At 34.7% G+C, this 22,771-nt stretch overlaps 1 protein-coding gene across 8 annotated transcripts in view; it reads right to left on the minus strand.

Moving 5' to 3' along the window:
* The window catches only part of Gria4 (glutamate ionotropic receptor AMPA type subunit 4), a 334,303-nt gene that overhangs the window by 73,401 nt on the left and 238,131 nt on the right, over positions 1-22,771 (minus strand). For all 8 annotated transcript variants that reach the window (XR_010049759.1, XM_063256141.1, XM_063256144.1 and 5 more), the window contains one exon: positions 13,005-13,058. Coding sequence is in view for 7 of the 8 variants with exons in the window: in XM_063256141.1 (XP_063112211.1) it covers positions 13,005-13,058 (54 nt within the window). In the remaining variant the exon portion in view is untranslated. The remainder of the gene's footprint in view (positions 1-13,004; positions 13,059-22,771) is intronic.

Genomic DNA, 22,771 nt, shown 5'->3' on the forward strand with positions numbered 1-22,771 from the left:
CAATATATACATCTAAGTAGAATTCTAATAAACAATAGCTAGAAGGAATAAAAAAATAGACTTATGTTAGCTTTTAAATTCTGTTCCTCAAAATCCAATACATAGAAAGAATTCAATTCAGTATCAGTTCAATTCAGCATCAGTATCAGTTCAATGCAACTCAAATATTTCTCAAATGATTTTTAATGTCTTTTTTGAAGTATAAAGGGGTATATAGGGGAAATATAACATCAACGAATCTTCTGCTGAGAACACCACTGCCTCTGGAGTAGATATGTGTGTTTTCTCTTAGTATACCTATATTATCTTTTGAGGTAATAGGGATAGGACTTAGGGTCTTCACACCCAGGATTACATCCCAAGCCCATTTTAATTTTTTTTGTTTGGTGATACAGAGTCATGAAGTCTCAAATTCACCCAGACTGGGCTCAGATTAACGATATTTCTGTCTCAGTCTCTCAGAGTGCTGGTGTTACAGTGGTGTGACATCATGCATGATTATCCTCTGATACAGATATGTGAAAATGTGTATTATATGAAAGTAACACCAAGATACCATGACACTCCAAGTCTGTGATAGGTTAAAACATTTAAAGCTGTTTTGGCATCATTACAAAGTGGTTTATAAGCAGAGAGAGCTGCTTATTTGAACTCGAGAGGATAAAACTTTTGATGAGCTTCTGTGTGGTCAGAACAATGATATTTTTTTCCAAGTGGAATGCAGAAGTTGGCAGAGTGAGAAGGGAGAGGTCGTCTCTTTGGGCCTAGATGTAATAACCTAGGTTTCAAAAATTCTGGAAAAGAATTCTTTCTCTCCTGTCTATGTATTTTCTCTCTCTCTTTCTCTCTCTCTCCCTCCTTTCTCAGCACCCTTAATTTCCATTAAGAATATAAAGCATGCCATAAAAATATATACTCAACGAAATAAAGGAGCAAAAGTAGATTAAGGAGGTAAATTAATAAAGCCAAGTGTATCAGTTCAGAGAACAATAAATGTCGTTTGTGCATTTACGTGTGCATGCACGCACACTCACACACACACACACACACGCTCACAGATGCAGTTTATAGTCTCTATAAGTCTTTTTTGTTTTGCTGTGTAGTAAAAGTTCTTTTGAAGATGTGAAAATGTTTCAGTTCTCCTGAGAATACTAAGGGAAAGTGTTTTTTGTCTTGGTCTGTCTGTCTGTCCCTTTTCCTTTTTGTGGGAGAAAGTGAGTGTCAGAAACCCTGAACTCTGACATTAGTGGAGGAAGCAGTGAAGACTTAGGGCTGTTCACATTGGTCATGCTTTCGGAAACATTTAGGTTTTTATTTTTGTTTTTATTTAATTTATTTCATAAAGAAGCAGATTGCTGTCTGGTTCACATATGATATTGCTGTTTGGTTTTCTATGAAGAAATAGAGCAGCCCTTTGGCAACTATGCAAAATGGTTGATGGGAGGTCCAGGTACTTGATCTAGTAACTGATGCTGAAGTTGGGTTTACTGTGTGCAGACACTGTGTTAAGCACTTTGCACCGATTCTCTGTCTAGTTCAGTCTTCACAACAAAGTTAGGAAGCGGTATCCATTACTAATCTTACAGAGGAAAAAGTCTGAGGCTCAATGCAACAACGCAAACTTTTCAAGGTCACTCAGTAAATATATAATAGGGCTAAATTCCAAGCACATGAATGGATGTTTGAATTTGCATTTTTACTTTATTCTCATGCATACTCTTCCATAAAGATAACGAAATGTTTTGAATTTCATTAATTATCAGTGGGTATGCAATAGCAGTACAGTGATACTGGAGACAAAGAAAACTGAGACTTTGAATCCCACCTTTAACTTTCTAACTTAGATTTTCTACCTGCAAAATGAAAATAGTATTGCTAACATATCTCGCACATCATGTCTGCATTCAATAATTAATATTGATTATTAATTAACTCACCAAACAACTACATATTTCATGGCTACCATGTGCCAGCTAATTTGACAGATCAATAATATTCTAAATAAAGTGGATGTCAAAAAGCAAATTTATGTTTCAGAAACAGGAAACAACAATTTTTTTGCCTCATCAATCTCTAGCTACTAAAATGTCAGTTGAATATTTGTTTGTTTTGACCAGAGCATAGGGCAGACCCACAGCAGGAAACTAATTCCAATGATTTCTAAAATCCACAGTAATTCAATTGTCGTATTAGTTGCTAACTGATGACACTATTATTTTCTTTCAGCCAGGGCTAAAAGGCTTGGTCTTCCAAGCCTTCTTTCATGTCATTCACCACAGTTGCAAGACAGAAGCAAAGATGCAACCTTCAGAAAAACGTACGCATTGTAAAGACTGTCTGACAAGTAACTGTCCATATTTCTCTGCTTCTATTCTGTTGCTGCATTGAAGGAGAACTAAGAAAAGTTACTTTACCTGATGATAAACTGCTTCCAGTTCTGATTTGAATGAATAGAGGATGACGTTAATATCAGCTATGTCTGGTTGAACACAGGCAATATTTTTCCTTTCATACATTTTCATATGATTTTATATAGAAAATTGATAGGATCTAGCCTGAAAAGTTGTTTCCTTGGAAACAGTTGCTTTGGTGGCCATTTAGCTTCAGTTTGTATCAAGGGAATACTGTGGAACTGAAAGTTCTAGGGCAACATTGTAATAAAATCGACTACTCCGCAGTCAGGGGGAAATTGGTGGCTAAGTAACTAAGTAAATAATGTCCCAGAGGGCAAAGTGAGCAGAAAGCCCCTCTGCCTATTGAAATGGGCTGCTATGTTGCTTACATTTCCCAGTGGTTAGTGAACTCTCCAAATTAATTACCAATTTGGTTTCCCTTTTTAGTTGTAATCATATATCCTGCAGGAGGGATGCTTATACATATCAGCTAAGCATATCATCCTGATGACTACTTATGTAAATCTGTAGATCCATTACAATATCAATATTTAATTAATGTTCATCCTTTAAATCTTACCTAACTCTGCTAACATTTCTGCTGTGTTTCTTAGGGTGACAGGTTATTAAATCATATTGCAACTGTTCTGATGCTGTTAACAAAGGAAGATAAAATAGAATAGAAAAATTTCCCTCCATAATCTTCTTACGAATTAGTCTGTGAAGAACTGGCTTAATATTTGCACTTTTAAAAATTAGTGCATCTCTTCAGGGCATGAAATTTGCGGTCACCTTGTAGAATAGTTACATGCACATAATACAGCTTGTTTCTCTTAAATCCTCTTCCCACCCTGCCTCTCTCTGCTTCTAAATCATCCTTTCCCTTGTTGATGCTTTTTGTTAGTATTATTTATAGCTGGTGTTTGTGACATGCAATGTTTAAATTCTTTGAGGATATCAGGTTCTGTACATGGCATATCTTAACTATTCTTGCTTATCTTTTTCCCTCCCTCTGTCCCGCAACCTCAATCTCCCTGAGCCCTTTCCATTTGTAAGAAATCTGTCCTTCGTTTCCATCTATCCTTTGTTATGGCCTTTGCTTGTACTTTGCCTTTTTTCAGATGAGAGCTATCTTATGGCATTTAACCTTTTATGTCTGACTTATTTTACTAAACATATATTTTCCAGGTGCATCCATTTTCCTATAAATGTCTCAGATGTATTCTCCTTTATAGCTGAATTGTACTTCATTACAGAGACACCATTTTTTTTTAACAATAAATTTGTCTGTTGATGGGAATGCATGCTTACTTCTAGCATTTAGTTGGTATGAATTTTGCAGCTGTGAATACTGGTGTGCATGTATTGATGCAGCATAATGTCTTTAGGTCTTCTGGGACACTAATAAGAGGACAAGCTGGGTCAACTGGAATCTCTAATTTCTAGGTCTAGATTTAATTATAGTTCTAATTTCAGTTCTTAGACAAAACCCCATAAAGGTATTACTTGTTTACATTCCATAAAGGTATTACTTGTTTACATTCCCAGAAACAATGTAGAAGGATTCTTTTGTTTTGTTTTGTTTTTAGCCAGCATTTGTTATGATTTGACTTCTTGATTGCTATTCTTTCTGGTATAAGATAGAATCCTAACACTGTTTTACTTTGTTTACTCTAATGACTCTCTAGTCATGTCTTTAATGTTTGCTGGCCACTTGTACCTCTTCTGAGAAGTACCTGTTCATTTTGCTTGCCATTTTTTCTTTCTTTCTTTCTTTTCTTTTCTTTTTTTTTTTTTTTTTTTTTGTCTTTTTCCTTTTTATCGGTACCGGGGATCAAACTCACGACCGCCTGCTTGCAAGGCAGGTGCTTATGCCGCTGAGCTAAATCCCCAGCCCCTTGCTTGCCATTTTCTGATTATTTATTTCAGATAGACTAATGTTTTTAATTCTTTGTATTCTAGATAATAGTGTCTGTCTGAGAAATATTGACAGGATTTTCCCATTCTGCAGTAGGTTGTCTCTTTATTAATTGATTACTTTATTGTCTAGAGGCTTTTTAATTTGATAAAATCCCATTTGTTGATTCTTGCTGTTATCCCTTGTGCAATTTGGTGTGCTATTTAGAAAATCCTTTCTTAAATCTTTGAGTTCAAGTATTTTACCTTTTATTTTCCAGTGGAATCAACGTTTCTGTCTTTAATGCTTATATTTTTAATCCATTTTTATTACAGCTTAGTACAAGATGAAAGATATGAGTTCAACTTAAGACTTCTGCCAACTTATCCAATTTTCCCAGCACTACTTGTTCAATAGATTATCTTTCCTCCAATGTATGCTTTTATCAAATATCTGTGTCTGTGGATGCTTCTGTATCCTCTGTTCTGTTTCTTTGACTCAAATATCTGTTTTGGCTCAGTGCCATGCCAATTGATCACTGTCACTTTATAGTATAGCTTCAAGTCAATTATTGTGACATCTCCTGTTTTGCTCTTGTTGCCCAAGTTTGCTTTTGCTACTTTTAGTCTATTTCAGGGCCATTTAAGTTTTATAAGTGTATTCTCCAAATTTGTGAAGAATGTTGTTGGCATTTTGAAAGTGATTGCACTGAATCTGCATAAAAGTTTTAGGAGTATGGGCAGTATTTCATCTGCCTATCTAGAAGTAGGGAACATTTTTCCATTTTCTGATTTCTTCTTCAGTCTCCTTTTTCAGAGCACTGTAGTTTTCTTTGGGGTCTTTGTATATTTTTTTGATTATGTTAATTCCTAGACATTCAAATTTTCTTGATGGTACTGCAAGTGGCATTGTTTTCATAATTTCTATCTGATTCACTTCATTATTGGTGTATTTATGTGTTGACTTTGTATTCAGCTACATGGCTGAAGTCATCTATGAATTCTAAGAGTTTTTGGGTCTCCTAAGTAGAGTATCATTTCATCTGCAAATGATAATATTTTCAATTCTTTCTTTCCTGTATGAATCCCTTTTATTTCTCCCTATTTCCTGGTTGCTCTGACTAATGTTTTAAGTACTATGTTGAATAAAAGTGATACTGTATTTCAATAAATTGGAAAATTTTGATGAAATGGACTAATTTCTAGCCTCATGCAAACTACCAAAGCTAAATCAAGAAGACACACAAGTGCTGAACAACCGAATAATAAACCATGAAATTGAGACAATACTAAAAAAAAATCTACCAACTAAAAAAAATCAGGACCAAATGGATTCATTATGATTCTATAAAACCTTTAAGGATGTTATGTCACTGTCATAGTTTATGTCGATGGCCCCCAGGTCTCATGTGTTTGCATTATGCATTTCTGATTGGTTCATTGTCTAGAGTTTGGATTGATTGTGTCAGTGCTACACCCACATAGGGGTGGAGCCAGCATTCAATGTAATGGCAGGAAGAAGGTATGTCTCTCTCTCTTGCTGGTTTCTGCCTTGCTGTTTGCAGCCGCCATGAACTGTGGCCCTGCCTTGGAGCCAACTGACTATGGACTGAAACCTCCAAAAACTGTAAAAAAGAAACCTTTCCTTCCCCAAATTTGGTCATCAGGTATTTTGTCTCAGAGATGAATAAAAAGTAACTAAGACAGTCACCAATACTCTTCTAGTTTTTCAAAGAAATTGGAAGACATAGAGTGCTTCCAAACTCATTTATGGAAGCCAGCATCATTCTGATCCTAAAAACAGATAAAGAACAGACTGAAAAAGAAAACTATAGACCAATTTCATAATGAACATAGATGCAAAAAAAAAATTAGTACCAAAGGGACCAAATGATATTAGTGAACAGAATGCAACACACCATCAAAAAGATCACATACCATGACCAACTGTGTTTCATCCCAGAGTTGCAGGAATGGTTTATAATCAATCAAAAAATATAATATACAATATAAATAGAAGCAAAAATAATATAATAATATCAATTGATGTAGAAAAGGTTTTTTAAAAACAAAATCCAACCCTCTCATGACAAAAACTTTGAGAAAATAGACAAATATGAGAATATTTAATAGATAAATATGAGAATAGATAAATATGAGAAAAAAAAACTATCTATGACAAACAGGTGGCCAATATCATATTAAATGGGGAAAACCTGAAATTATTCCCTTTAAAATCAGGAACAAGACAAGGATCCCCACTATTACCACTTCTATTTAGCATGGTAATGGAAACATCAGCCAGATCAAACACAGGCACATGTAGGTGATCTGGTCACGCATGCTCAGTGCAGAAAATCTGAAACAGAATGACTAATAAAAAATTAATATCAAAGGGAGCATTACTAGAACTATGTCTGATTGTGTGGTTTAGAAATCTTTGGAAATCATTTGTGGGAGGAGTTTGGAAAAAGTTCAGGAAAGGAGGAAAGAGAAGTCCTTGATTCCTGTAAGTAAAGCTTAATAAGCGATTCAGAGGTTAGAAAATCAGAACGCTGGGGCTGGGGATTTAGCTCAGTGGCATAAGCATCTGCCTTGCAAGCAGATGGTCATGAGTTTGGTCCCCGGTACTGGTAAAAAAAAAAAAAAAAAAAAAAAAAAAGTTTACAAGAAAATCAGAATGCTGATAAAAATGCAGAAAGTAAAGTCCAGGCTCACAAAGTTTCAGACGGGCATAAGGATTCTATTCAAAACCTAGGCCAGAGGCCAAACATATTACACTCTGGCAAGGAATTTATCTATATTTTATTCATGTCCTAAAATTTTACATGGGGCTGAATTTAAAGATCTTGGACTAGGTAAGCTGCTGAAGAACATTGCAAGGTATTCCAGTGTTCAGACTATGTGTACTGCTGGCTGCCTTTAATCAGATCTGCTATAAAAATTATGAGCAAAAGACAGAACAAAAAGACATAAAAGATTCTAATTTCGTCAGAATGTAAGCACCTACAATTTTGAGGCAAAAGAAGGCATGATTGCTGACAGGATGAGCATTTAAAAGAGGCCAACTACTTTGCTTTTCTTAATCCCTTTGGTATCAGGAATTGAACTCAGGACCTTGTGACTGCCAGGCAGGTGCTTTGCCTCTGAGTTATATCCTTAGCCCTGAATCAAGTGCTTTGCATCAAGACAACAGGCAAGATGGTTTAAAGGCATTTTAGCAGTTGGCCAGACACCACTCTTTCAAGGCCTAAGAATGCCAAAGTGTAAAGACTTTTTAATAAAAGAGAACCCAGTCGCGCCCTGTTCCTTCAGGGCCACAGAGATAATGGTATCCTCAACTTCAGCCAGTCAGGGACTCCGAGGCCCCTGCAGCCATGGTCCTCTTGGAGTCACCACATGATGCAGGTTTTTCAGGCATACAGAACACAAGAGTTGAGAGTCATGTAGGCTTACACACAAATTTTGAAAGAATGTCTGTGCAGTATGCCTCTGAGGGTAGAGTATATGTACTAGGAATGTAAAGACAAATACGTATTGGATAGTTCAGAAAGTTAGAGACCACAGGAACGCAGATCATCTGCTGAGGAAGGATGCAATGAGTAAAGCTAGTCAAGAGAGAAGCCCTGAGGGCTACAGTCAGCAGAGCTGTCAAAGCAGGACTGCCCAAGCCCTTTGGAGCTGAGATCTCGCTACATCCTGCCAGAGATGTTAGACATGAAGCTATGGTGTTGAATGTTTTTGTGTGCTTTCTTTCTATCCTTCACTTTTACTTTTTGGAATGAGAATTTTCACTCCATGCGATTGTATGAGAGTAACTTTCTTTTTAATTTTCACAAGGGCTCACTTTTAAGAGTGTGCCTTAAATTTCAAAAGATACTTTGGAGTTTGGCTTTTTACTCAATGCTGAAACTGTGGAGACTTTGTTGACTCTTACAGATGAATTACATATATTTGGCACAATGAAGTGGACATTAGCCTTTAGGGAGTTAGAGGCAGAATGTTATATTTGGAAGATGTTTGGATTATTGGGATGCTATACCCATTAGCTAAATGTGCTATTAGGAAGTGGGGCCTTGTTGGAGGTGTGTGACTGGGACACAACCTGAAAGGGTGTGTTTTAGTCCCCAGCTCCCCATTTCCCCCATCACTGTTTCTTGGTTGCCATGGCATGAATATCATCCCTCTTCAATGCTCTTCCACAAGCCTATTTCTGCCTTGGAATCAACCCACTGATAATTGTAAGCCAAAATAAACCTCTCTTCCCTTAAGTTGTCGATTTTAACTATTTTGCCCAGTGATGGGAGCATGAGTAATATGCTAAATAAATCTTAAAAGCTTAAACACTTAAATGAGAGCAGGATTCTTACTTTGCCTTATAAGTGGGAGATATACCAAGAGTTCCTTATTGCTTTTCGTGGTCATATTTAAACTATCAAAGGGCTCAAGGAGGAGTGAATATAAATACAAAGATTGTGTCTAAGGCCAAGTAACCCTTAAGAATGGTGCAAGAAACTTATAAATGAAGTCGCTTTGTGACTTTATTGCCACTGTGTGATAAGCCATGTTATTTATTTGTATATTTATTTCTTGAAATTAGAATAGAGATTTAAACTTGCTATTGAAACTTAATAGTCTGTAAGATCTTGGATAAATTACACTGAACCTCATATTTTGGTCTATCAAATAAACACATCAAGTTTTAAGGACTAATTAAAACAATTATAGTAATAAAATAAAAATATCAACGAAAACCAGATGCAGAGGACAAGCGAAGTCCAACAGATAAAGACCTATCTTACAAGGCAAAAAAAGACATAATTTCTGTTAGTAATCTTGTGTTGTTCTAAGAGTTTATTTGTAGCTGTACGTCAGGATGTTTGATGTTTACTGATACAGAGCTGATCTAACACAATGATCTGATAGATGAAAAATATGAATTCTGTACAATCATTGCTCAGGGTGACTTGCATACCCAGAAGAAGGGCTATCAGAATGCATACTTAGGGACCATTTTTTAAAAGAGAGTGATTGTAACTATAAAGATTGGGTGGAATGAATTCTTCGAGGTGAGAATGGCTGCCTAAATTAAAATTTTAAGGAGAAAGAAACCTTAGTTGCTGACAGTTAATTGTTTTGGAGAGGATGCATGTGGATAGAGTGAGAAAGAGACCCTGGGGTAAGCAGGGTAAAATCATAAAGGGCTATCTGCATAAAGTTAAGTAGTATAAATAGTTGATCCTAGAGGTGCTTAGCTTTAGAATGTTTGCTCTGGTTATGAGATGTTAACACTGGGGCAGTGAGTCAGGGTATGGCATTTTAAGAGAAAAAGCAAGTCCTGTGGAGAGGTGAGATTAGTATTAGCAGGTAAAGATGCAAAGTGCACAGGAGATCAGATCATGAAACATCTGATGTTCTTCACTATATTTGCAGCCTGAGGCCAATAAAAAAAATTTAAGCAGAGAAGTGGTATAATCTTTTCTATCTTAAATACTTGGTAGTAAAAAAAAAAAAAAAAAGCAAGAGAGAAAAATCCAGGGGCAAAATATAGAAGTAATTTTCTTACTTCAATCTCTGAAAAAATAGACTACTTTAAACCAACAGACAGATAACATTTTCCTGCCTCTATCTGTTTTGGAAATCTCTAGAACAGAACTTTGTATATCAAGAAACAATGTGCTTTCATCAGCATCTTAGGTGATTAGTTGTGTCTAAATAAAATTTACATATACCCATATACAAACCATTCACAGGATACAGAAAAGGAAAAGAAATTCAGCAATTTACCATTTTTGATAAGTTTACTCATATTTAGTAACAATCCTTAATGATAGTAGCAGTGATGATCATACAGGAATTTCAAGAATCAGGAAGTGACATATCAGTTCCTTCAGGTACCAATCATAGTTCATGCAAGTTATGTGCCGCCTACTCTGTGGACCCTTTTGGACACTCACTAGTCTCAGGCTTGACTGAAGAAATGTTAGCTTCATTTAACTTGCGAAAGTTGAAATGCCAGAACACTACAATAACTTTAAAGGCTGGAAGGTCTCTGAGACATGGAAAGTATCCATTGCCACTTCATCAGGGCAGGAGAGTGCATACACTGGACATAAACTAACTGAAGAAGCTGAGCTCAGTTCACAGTTAATTGCATGATAAATTTAAACAATGCTGAAAAATATCCACAATCTATTTTCATCCTTACTTAAAATGAAACTCAATATTATTTTATTTGCTGACATGGAATTGACCTCTTTTTTTCCAGTTTTATTTATGATCTTTAGGGAGTCAATATTTCTGTGTCAGTTCTTACTTTGTTTTTGCTTAGGGGAATTACACTTGTTTAAAGAATATGCATACTTAAACCAAGTTTTGCCAGGGAATTAACCTTGTTCATTTATTTATTTTTTATCGGTACCAGGATTGAACTCATGACCACGTGCTTGCAAAGAAGGTCCTTACACTGCTGAGCTAAATTCCCAACCCCTTAACCTTGTTTAGATAAGGGAGGTCCTTGACTTAAAAGTATATACCTGCAAACTTTTGATACAACTTCATGCATCACATATTTCTATCTTTTAAGCTTTATTCTTCTGTTCTTGGGTGAGATAAGCTAACCTTTATAATTTCTGTTTTTACTTTCAATAAAATACTAAAATATTCATTAAATATTGTGTTAAAGCAGTTTAACAGTATTTTAAATCTTCTGGAATACTTTTATCTACCCAGTAAGCAGTGTGAATTGCTATTTTAAAATAAGTTTTTACTAATTAAATCAGCCTTGTCAAATGTGTTAAATACCAGACACCTATTAATTTAAAACTAAAATCATAAATTATGAGTGCAAGTATTTTCTAAATTTATTTCATATTGTTTATTCCAGTTATATAGAAATACATCATATTTTTGATTATTCATTTTTTACTGAAACTTTGAAGAACTCATTTATTCTACAATTGTTCTTTATTCTCTAAGATTTTTTTATATACAAAATCTTTTTTTTTTTTAATCAGGAGCCTTTAAAAATTTTTTTTCACTGAGTCATTGCAATTTGGTACAAAGTTCTGAGTGGTGAGAAGGTAGAAGAAAGCCAACATTGTAACATTAAACATAATGTTAATATAATTTTTTCTTTTAATTCTAAATTGACTTCACATTAAGGAATCTTATTACATGGCTCTCAAAAAACAGTTGTTGATTGGCTAATGATACAGAAATCATTCTGATGTTCTAAGTCGCAGTCCTTTAGAGCTAAATGAATTTGGATAGAATTGTGTTAATATAATGTGCAAGTCACTGGCTTAATCATGTATTACAAAGATATCAACGACATGCGATTAAAAGCTTGCTTATTTTTAGTGAGAGTGATGGTCATATATCATTATAAGCAAAATGTTTTCTATTTTAAATACTGGCATTTCAGACAGCTTAAACATACTGGCGTTTACTAGAGTTGTTTTCGACAAGCTATGATATCTATTAGAATTAGGGCACTATAAATATTCATTCTTTTGTACTGCATATTTATTTTAGCTTCTAGTGTCAGAAGCTCATTTTTGGAATGACAGTTTATAACATACTGATTTTTATCCCTTAATTCCATTCTTTAGAAAAAATAGATGTCAAAATCCTTTATTTGTAGTAATTAATTAGAATCTCATTATACAATGTCATTGTGAGTACAGATATTCCATAATCATTAGATCTTTTATAGTGATTAATAGTAGAATATATTTGATTTATTATTCATATTTTGATAAAAAATAATAAAGCACACTCTGTGGATTAGCTAAATCTATGAAAAAGACAGGTCAGATTTTTCCAGTATTTCCACAATAATTATCAGGTTGCAAAATTATATTTTATTTAAGAAATAAAACACAATTATTGTTCATAGTCTGACTCTACTTTACTGTTTCAGCTCCATATTGAAATCCTGCTCACTAAAGTCTGAAAATTTCAATATTACTATATCGTGGACTACACACCACATAAAAAGAGGGACAGATCTGAATCTCTTTTCTATCCTTTAGCCCCTTTTTTGTTTCAAGCACAAGATACTTGTCAGAGAACTGTGTGATGAGAATAGTCAGGAAAAACATAAAACTTGAATTCTGTAGGAATTCAGGTGATATCCTAGCACAACAAGAGAATGTCTCTCCATAGCCCGCTGCACTGGAAGGTTAACAAAAATCCTTCAGTGACGCTCATCAAGAAACTTCCCTGGGTTGTTAACAATGTCATTAATGTGTGTGTGTCTTATTCACTAACATCTATGTATGTGAAAAGTTGACATTCAAGAGACTTGCTTATACAGCCAGTCTATCCCATTTTTGTTAAAACTGAAGAACATAGACCATAAGTTTAGATGTTTTATGTAAGTCATATATTGGCAATCCTCATCTACAGAGTAGTCTTTATCACTTAGACAAAAAGCTAGCATTTAATTTGACAAAACATTAACACTATAATTAATGGCAAATTCAATATAATTAATTTTTAAAAATCTCTTTGACAGGTATCAAGCTGATCAGCGTAAAAATGCATTGATTTTATACTAGAAACATGATAATCATTGTAAAAAAAAAACCCTTTGAGTTATGAAAGTATGTGGCCTAACCATTCATTAGGACATTATTTTAAGGTACAACTAAAATCATTTTAAGTATTTCAGTAATTCTCACAAAAAAGCAGAAAATAAACAGTCCTTACCAAGTTGGCAATGATATAATGGTAGCCTTTAACGTGTTTTCCAACACTGACAATCTGCGGAGATAAAAATAAATAAGAGAAAATAAGTTTAACTTTGTTAAGAGATTATTTTTAAAAAGTTACCCTTCTACCATGATTTCATGTGGAACTGTGATAGGAAAATCACATAGTTTTTCTTAAGAAAGTGATATGTTCTAATGAGAAGAATTTGATGTGCTACACTAAAAGTGAGTTATTAAGTTTAAAAAATATCATTTCTATCCATCACACTTTATAAATGACCAATTATTTTACTATACTTTGTTAAGAAACCTAGTATGTAAGGATTTCCTTTAAAAAGAATGACAACACTCTGAACCAACCAATAATTTAAATATCTTTCTTAAGAAAATATTTTCTATTAGATTCTATCTAATCTTAATTTTGTTGCAGAGAACTTAAATATGTTTAATTTATTGATAATTTACAGAAATGGAGAACCATGTAGTTTTCTTCAGTAGTTAAGAAAGATTGTATATGAGGAGACTGGACTGTTGTCTTGAACAAGAAGCAATACATGTTAAATGCACAATCTGTTTTTAAACATCTCTGATAACAGCAAATGTGCAGTTCATTCTCATCTGCATATGAGTAATTCTTAAAATAATAATTAGGACAAAATGACATCAAAAGTCTTTCCTGTTTCTACTAGATTAATTTTTTTCCAAGAATTATTTTAGGAATACTTAGAAAATTATAAACTCAGAAATTATAAGGAAATAAAAAAAATTTATGAACAATTTTATTCCTCCATTAGCAATTAAAATTCTTGTCTTCTATAAGACTGAGAATTTCTTTGATAAGAGACAAAAATCTAATTGCAGTTACTACTGAGCAGTTTTGTAGCCTCACTGGTGACCACAAATCAAGCTTTTAATACATTTCTATTATTAAAGTAAAAATCCTATTTGTTTTTAGCTTTTTAGGATCCTCTAAAGATAGTTCATTTGTTTGAGGTATTTGTTCAAAGTAGAAGATAACTTTTTAAAAACCAAAACATGTCAATTTTTTATAGGTTTTTTAAAAAAAAATTTAAAGAGAAAAAGGAAAAAAAAAACAGAAAAAGGGTACAAGTTATACAAAATTAAAAAAAAAACAGTAGGAAATCACTAGTTAATAGATTACATATTGTCATCTTAGAAACAGTTGTTCAAGTTACAAAATTAAAGCATATAAAGTGGACATTCAAATAGTGAGACTGCAAACAGTTCTGTTCAATGATCCAACAAAAACTCAGTAATATGGTTATCTATCTTATACGCTTACATATACATGCAGTTATATCCTTTAGAGCATTTTCTTTTCCTCTTTTTTTTACAATGACAGTTACACATTTTGGGTTTTATTACTCCCACAGTTCTTAATACTTTTTTTTTTTTGAAGAGAATAAAACCAAATGTGACATAACAAAACAGAGTCAGTCAAATCAAAAAGATGGACACGATACATAATGTAAAGACAGAATACAAGGTAATCAACAATGGTTACCATAATGCCTCTTGCTATCTTAAAAAGAATTGCCTATATCATCAGTTATAATAAAATTGAACAAAACAGTAAAGAACAAAACCAATAAAACCAAAACATTGGGGACGTTACAGGACTTCAAAAGAAGATAATAGTCAAATCAGAATAGGCATCATAGTGAATCTTATTGTCTTCACAGTTGTTGCCTATAGACTCAAACTTGGTACTATCAAGCAAAACAGAATAGAGTAAAATCAGTCAAAACAAGATGGTGAGTTAATTGTGCTAGGAACAATTTTCTTTACACGGCTTTGTTGGTGTGTAATTTCTGCTCATTCCATCTTTCTCCTCTTGAGTATACGTAATGTTCTTTTTAACTTTAAGGTCCTACAGCTTGAGTTATCCAATTGGATTGAATGTTTACATTCCAATATATGTTTATATTGCCCAAAGTTTGTATTACCCTACTATGAGGATTTCTCTTCAACTCTGGAAAATTCTAAGTCAGTATCAATTAAAATGTTTCCCCCAAAGATGTTTGTGTTTGCTTGTAACAGACACTGCCTGTCACTGCTTTTATGATAATTTCTCAAATTCTAAATTCTCGGGTCATAGTATGCAGTGTAAATTCAAAATAGAATCCATTGAAAGAAGAAGTCTGTTACCATTCTAAGTGCAGATCACTGAGCACACTAAGTTCTGGCTACAGTTGAGAAAACTTAACTGACTCCCTGTACATATGGCACAAATTTTTTCCTGTAGCTTTTTACTGGTTTTTGGCCTTTGAATGGCTGAGCTTTAAAAAGGGCCTATGATCTGATTTGTGGCCTTGACTGAGTCCGAAGAACTTGTTATTGGGTGAGCATTAAATGCCCAATCAGGTTACCCTATGCAACAACTTCCTTCTTTACAGATGGATTTCAATCTTATCCATTTAAGATTTTCTCTGTTTACTTGAAAGTTCACCTATCCATTTCTAAAATATTTACAAAGCATTTCTAAATCATTTTTGTTGCTAGATGTGTCTAATCTTCAATTTCACTTACAAAACTCCCCAAGAGAATATTACCACGAAGTGAGGACAAGCAATAAATACACAGGGTTATAACATTTGGCGAAGTAGTGTAAGGAGTCATACTGGGTAATATAAAGCTGAGTGATTTCTTTTAAGTTGTTCAGGCTGGAGTCATTTCTTCACTGGAAATCCCAGTTATAGTTTGTGCAAAGGACAATGATCACAAATATTTGATAATTGGTATTCATTTGGGACCACATATTCTAGTAACGAGTTTGCTATTAGATTCTTGGTATTTGACATCAGTGGGGCTTGATGTCATCCAGCAATCCATTGTTTATTCTTTTCCTGTTTCATTGTTCCTAACTTTATTCGGTGTTGTTATTTAAATCTTTTTTTACTTTCTTTCTGTCTCATTCCCACCCTGTTACTTTTTTCTTAACACTCCGAGTTTGTGACTTCTGTGTGATTGTAGTCAAAATCCCGTGTCAGATTTATCAAATATTCATTTTAAGGCAGAAACACTTGTAACTGTTGTAAAACACAAGGACCTGTGGGAATTTGGTAGTGGGTGTCTCCACAAGGAAATCGCTGTTGGTTCTATTATTTAGACTTGCATCAGGACAGAAGGGAACTGTCATCAGTTAGAACTTTGCAATACAATTTAAAGGATGAAGACTCATAAAAACAAAGGAACTGAGAGGGACAAAAGTCTGTGCAGCAAACGTCTTGCAGGGTTTGTTTTCATTGGTATTCAGGGTATGAGGGCTGAGGCACCAAGGATCTGAAGATTCCTCACTGCCTGGAGATGCTGGTACCATGTTTATCTTTGCTGACCAGATCCTTGCTGGGAGAAAACGAACACATCACTCAACCTGTTAGAAGACTCACTGTCTTTGAACAATAGGGAATTCTCTATCACCAATATCTGGGGTGGTTATGGTTTAAAGCTGATCTTGGTTCTTCTGCTAAGTATTCACTCCTAGATGAAAGATTCTTTGTGAAAAAATCCAGTTTATATTCTATGAAATAGTGTTTTATAAAGAGTGCCAAGTTTTTTTTTTAAAGTGATGTGTAAATCTGACGTCAATGTTTTTATCATCCCTTTCAAAGTGAAGTATTTTTTATGCGAAGTTAATCTGAGTAACTTGAATTTGGGGGCAGAAAAGACCTTGTGCTTCTATACACTTGATATTATTCTTTCTTTGTAAGTACTGTAGAAAAAAGAAATAATTTGAGGTGAAACATATAAGGATGAAGTGGTACTGCCTTCATACTAGTGTGGATGGATAAGTTGCTTGGAATAGTGATGTCTAGGTCAATTACTTCATTGTAAAAATAATTGTAAATTTTCATTAAGATAAAAAGTTGCATGGATAAAGAAGCTGCCTCATTTACTAGAAACAAAGGATACAACTAGACAAGGAATTATTCTGAAGGAGAGTATAGAAAGGATGTGGAAGTTATATTGTCACCACTTTGAGTCAATCTTTACAAGAATAAAACACTTAAGAGAAGTAACTATTTTTCTCTAGTTTGTAGGAAATAGACAACTGTTTAGAAATATCTATGATGCTGGTCAAATAATTTAGCTGTAAAATCAGGGTTATGTATACATGTTTTAATAAGGTAAATACCAGGCATAAACATTGGGGCTGTTTTTATTAGCATATTTTGACAAAATCAATATTTGTAAATGTAACCTCTAAAGTTTTTTCATTAATTAAAGCTGGTGATGAATCCACAGCCTCACCTTCAATCTTGGTTTTCATCTTGTCCTTGACTTTCCATTCAGTTCAGTTCAACAAAAGGGAACAAACTGCCTCCCACGTGTGAGTTTCGGGATAGGAGAATGGAGGATTATAAAGATAAGTAATTCAGTGCTGCTGTTTCTACAGTGCTTATTATCTCATAAGGGGATAAGAGTGAAATAGAAACAACTGAAAATGCAAAGCAGAACAGCAGGAGTGTTACAGGTTTCAAGGAGAAAGATACCAATTGCTGGGGAGAGCAGGTAGATTTTAAATGAATGAACACTAACGATTGACTAGATGAATGACTAAAATGCAGAGCAGGATACAAACATCACAAATATTAGTATGTAAAGTCAACTTGAGACTTGTAAATGAATGGATCTGACCTTCAACTCACAGTGAGATTCTATATGTATCCTTTATGGTTTACTCAGGAATCTTTGTATAAGGAGTGCTTCGTGTTTTCAGAAACTATTATGATGAAGCTGTGTTTGGGGCATCAAAAAATATCTTTTAGCTAAAATTACAGAGTGACACATGGGCATGAATGATTTTGTTTCTCTTTTGATATGATTTTATAAGTCAGCTAGGAATTTTTTTCTTGGATATTATTATGTTCCGGAGAATTCAGTTTCGTAGAGAAAAGAATATAATGCATACTGCTGATCAGTGATAGGAACTGCCATGACAGCAGCCATTCTCACTTATCTTTTTTAAAAATAGGAATTATACTTGTTAAAATATCTCCTGAATATTGATTTCTATAGGCTTCAAAATATTTTACCTCAGGAAAAATTAATTTCTTGTTAGTGCCATCAAAAAATGTATAAGGGAATGGGGTTTTTGCACTCAAGCTGTAGTTGTAAACTAAGACAATAGTCCGATGTTAGTTTTAGTGGTAAGATGTAGGGAAAGGTAGAAAAAATAAAACATCTCAGATCTTGAATAAGGTATGAGAAGAGCTTTAGGAAGAGAACAGAAATCTGTGCTCTTATGAGATACTTAGAATTATGTGGGTGTGCATATGGCTACGTAGTATGTGTACGGATTTTAATATTTTGTATCGTTGCATTGTTAGCTATTATATAAGTTTTGGTTGGAAGTAAATCTCTTCAGGGGATTAAAAGGGAAGAGAACTGTGTATAAAAGGACGATTCCATGTTAAAGTAATGACATTTCTCTCATAAGACATTCATAACAAGCCTGACTAACTTTTAGTAAAGATACATTGGGATACATTCTTCTTCAATATGGAGTCTTATACAGACAGGAAGTTGTTATGTCTTGTGTAAGACTCAGTGATGTATCACTTTTTCATTTCAATGCAGATGTGCTCACTTGCCAAGAACAGCACTTGAATTTCCTTGCCTCAGGATTTTCTCTGTCTCCACATCCTTGGCTTTGGAGTGGGCAGTGGTCAGAGCTGCAGGACCACTAGCTTCCTCACCCCACGGCAGTCTTCATCCCATGACAGGCAGGAGTTGAGGGTAAATACTGCCACTCTCTTGCCCCACAAGTAAGATGATTTCACGGAACATTCTGTACTTGCTCTTTCTAGTAATTAGCTTACACTCTTCTCAAATGAGCTCACAGCCTATCACCCAATACTCATTTACTTGACAAATGCACCTTTTACCCGCTATGTTTCTCCAGAGAACTCTTCCTTTTGGTCTGGTCTTTACTTTCCAAACAGTTTGCTTTCAAATCCTTGTCTTAAGATACACTTCTGGGGAAAATAAAGTAAAAAAAAAAAACTCACTGAAGTGGAAAAAACATTTACTAACATTTGTTAGTTAATGGTCCTAAGTTTTTTTTATCTCTGTAGTGTTACACATCTGTGTTACATCTGAGTCTCTAATCTCTGTGTTTAAGGACTTGAGAAAACTCCAGTGAGTGTTTAAATTTAAAAACTTGTTATAGGAAAGAACACATTGCTATCAATTCCAATCAAACTACTCACTTCTAAACACTCCTTCATCCCCTCATTCTGTCACTCTTTGTGAGCAGTTTTGGAAATTCTCTTTCATGAATGTCTTTAAAATGGTGTGGTCAAAAGTTTCATTGAATGCTACTATTGCATGCCACTGAAGAAAAAGGCAGGCTCTTAGAAACATTCCAGTATATCTGCATCCACCTATTCACCAGATAAGCCACCGTGTGATTGAATTCTGGCTACTGCCTAGAGTCTAATTAACAATGAGAAGTAAACATTTTGCATTGCTCCATGACACTGAGACAGTTGGGATTGCACAACTGGACTCTCAAGAAGAAAGACTTCCAACAATACTGTTTCAGAAAGAGACAGGAACAATGGTATAAGTGCATCTGAAGTAAAGAGTAGCATTTTGAGGGGGATGAATGGCAATATGACTTTTATAACAACATTTTATTTTAATTTAAACACACATTGTATATCTCAATCACCATATATAAAGAAGAACTCAAGTTACGTATTATGCCCAACTTTTATTTGGGTATCTATAATCGAAGAAAAAATTTGCTGTCTTCCATGGGTAAGTGGTAATAGTTTAATGTCATTAATTAATTCTTTATACCTTAAAACAAGATTTTCCTTTTCATACTATCTGAAATATCTCATGGACACTTTTTTTTACAGGTGCTTATGCCACTGAGCTAAATCCCAGACCCCTCATGGAATTATCTTATTTCTCCTTTAATTTTGAAAGATAGTTTTTCAGGGTACATCAATCTGGGTTGGAAGTTGTTATCTTTCAGAACTTGAAATATTTCCCTCATGATCTCCTTGACTTGATGGGTTGTGTTGACAAGTCTGCTGTGATTCTAATTGGTTTTACTTTATAAGTGATCTATTTCTTTTCTCTAATAGCCTTTAATAGTCTATTCTTGTGCTGAATTTCTGGGATCTTGATTATTAAACGTCTGGGCTTAGATTTATTTTGGTTATGGCTAGTTGCAGTTCTATATGCCTCACTGATCTGTATGTCAGGTATTTTTCCATGTTTGGGAAGTTTTCCGCTATTATTTCTGTAAATAGTCTTTTTATGCCATTTGGGTTGACCTCTGCTTCTTTGCTGACACCTGTCAAGTCTTAAATTATTTGTCTTTGGGTTGTTTTACAGTCATTGAATTGCTTTTTCCTGGTTCTTTGTTATTTTTAAGAGATCCTTCCTTTTGTGATTGCTAGCTGCAATCCTGTCTCCAAGGTTCAAAGGTCTATTTTTCAGTTTCTTTCAAGCAGTTTTGCCAGCTTTCAAAGGAGTTTTTAATTTCCTGGATATCTGTTTCATGCATTGTTTTTCTTTCTTGTATTGCTCATTCAAAGTTTCCATCATTTTCTAATGCTACTCTTCTTTTATCTATGTTTTCTTTAGATATGCTTAGCATTTCTTTCATTATGTTTGTCATTTCTTCTTTTACTTGAGACATTATTTCTGATCTGATTACTTTTACAGCCTCATGATGTTGTTTCTTTACTCTGATTGCTATCCTTTCAGAAATTTCAGGTATGTGACTTCTAATGTCTTCTGTTTCTATGTCTCCTAGACTTTTTTGGTGTAGGCTGGAGGACTGAGATTGCCTTTTGCCCTTTGTTTTGACATTTCCCTGGGTTCCTTTGGATGAACCAATTGTGGGGTCTCAAGTGCTTCTCGTGTTGGCTACCTGTCTGTAGTATAGGAGAATGGGTCAGGCACCTGGGTTTCTTCTACCCTAGGTTCCCAGAGAGGAGTTGGGGTGCTGGGATGACTTCTCCAGACATGTGCAGTTACATTGAGGCTCCCTAAATGATGGCAGTTATGTGGGAGCTTGGCTGGCTGGTTCTCCCTACCAGCACTGGTTACAGGTCCCTGATGGTGGCTGGCAGGCTCATGGGGGCATCTATGTTCGGTTTCTTCTGGTGTTTACAGTCCTGTGATAATGTCCCTGTTGCATCCCAGGGATGTGAGGGATATAGACCTAATGTTGGCCTCTCTATGTGGGGGTTGAGACTGGTCTTCTGTCAGTGGAGTTGTTCAGTGTTCAACTTCTGTCTCTCCCCTGCTGCTTCTGATATTTCCATGTTACCAGCCTCACTGATTACTTCACCCTCCACATGTGTATGTGCATCTGTGCAGTGGGCTGTTGTTCTGGGTATTGGGGTTCCTGTTAGTCTTACACTATTCTAGTAGGCCTGGCCTCCAGGATTCAGTGGATGAGACCTGGAAAACAGCATCACTGTTTGCCAGCTGGCCTGCCCTGCAGGATGTAATGGAGAGGCACAGAGCATGAACTTACTCTCCTCCAGCCAGTTCACCCTCTGGGATGTAACAGAGGGATGCAGAGCATGGCCTCACTCTCCTTCAGCTGGTTTGCCTTCTGGGATGTAATGGATGTGTACAGAGTGTAGACTCATTGCCCTCTAGCTGACCTGCCCTCGGGGATGTAATCTCTCCCCCCGTTTTATTGATTAGCAAACTGTGGGTTCTATAATAAATATATTTTGAATAGGGTCCTGAGGAAAGTAACAACTCAAGTGTTGGCATTTAATTTTTCTTTTCTGTGACAGTCGCTCAAACTGCCAATGTCCATAGAAGAGCGTCTCCTAGGCAGAGTATATCCTCCTCTCTGCCTTTAATGGTGATATAAAATTCTACATTAACAAAGCTTAAATTATGTAATTCTCAAGATATTAACTATAAGTATTTCTTAGTAGAGCTTCATTTGATTTAATAGCATTTTAATTTTATCATTTAAAATGTTTGCAAAGAGGCATAAAAGACTGCATGACATTTGTAATTATGGATTGGAAGTACATATAGTAGCTTAATTGTTTATAATCATGCTCTTTTTAAATTAAAGAGATATTTATGAGAATCAATATGAACAGATGAACTGGAGAGGGATAGTCCCTTGCTTTCATAAACAAACATATTAAAAAAGTCATTAAATGATGAAGCTGAGACTTCAGCAAAAGTGTTTGATGACAACGTCTGTGTTTTTCCCACTCCTCTTTTTGCTTTCTTTAGACCACACCCATTGAGCAAAATGACTGATACTTGGCCAATATTAAGATATCCTTCATAAAAGGAAAATTAATAAAACTGATACTTGTGAGAATGACATTCTTTTCACATTAAATGTTTGATGAATGTTTAACTCATTTATGAAGAAAATCTAAGTTTCTCATAATGAAACAGAAACATAATTCTGGTTCACTGCAAATGTCTGAACATATTGCTTATTTAAATAGCAGTATATATGCATAGTGTTCCTAATTCTATTTTGTGTAAAACTGAAATTGGCCCTCACAGATGGAAAAATATTAGGTAAGCTTTAATGCATCTAAGTCTTCATGTGAAATTTTAGGATATATCTATAATACAACTAATTAGCAGAAAATTTGTATTTAGTTTTGCATAATTCATACTTTCCTAAGTATATTTAAAACAAAGGTTCAAGTTGCATTTTAAATTTGTGCATGCTGAAATCAGTCTGATAGGTCATGCTATTGATTTGCTACAAGTTCAAAATAA

The sequence above is a fragment of the Cavia porcellus genome, unplaced genomic scaffold, assembly GCF_034190915.1.
Source record: "Cavia porcellus strain 051 isolate PalLab524CR breed Dunkin Hartley unplaced genomic scaffold, mCavPor4.1 scaffold_9, whole genome shotgun sequence".
In the NCBI taxonomy this organism is placed as follows: domain Eukaryota; kingdom Metazoa; phylum Chordata; class Mammalia; order Rodentia; family Caviidae; genus Cavia; species Cavia porcellus.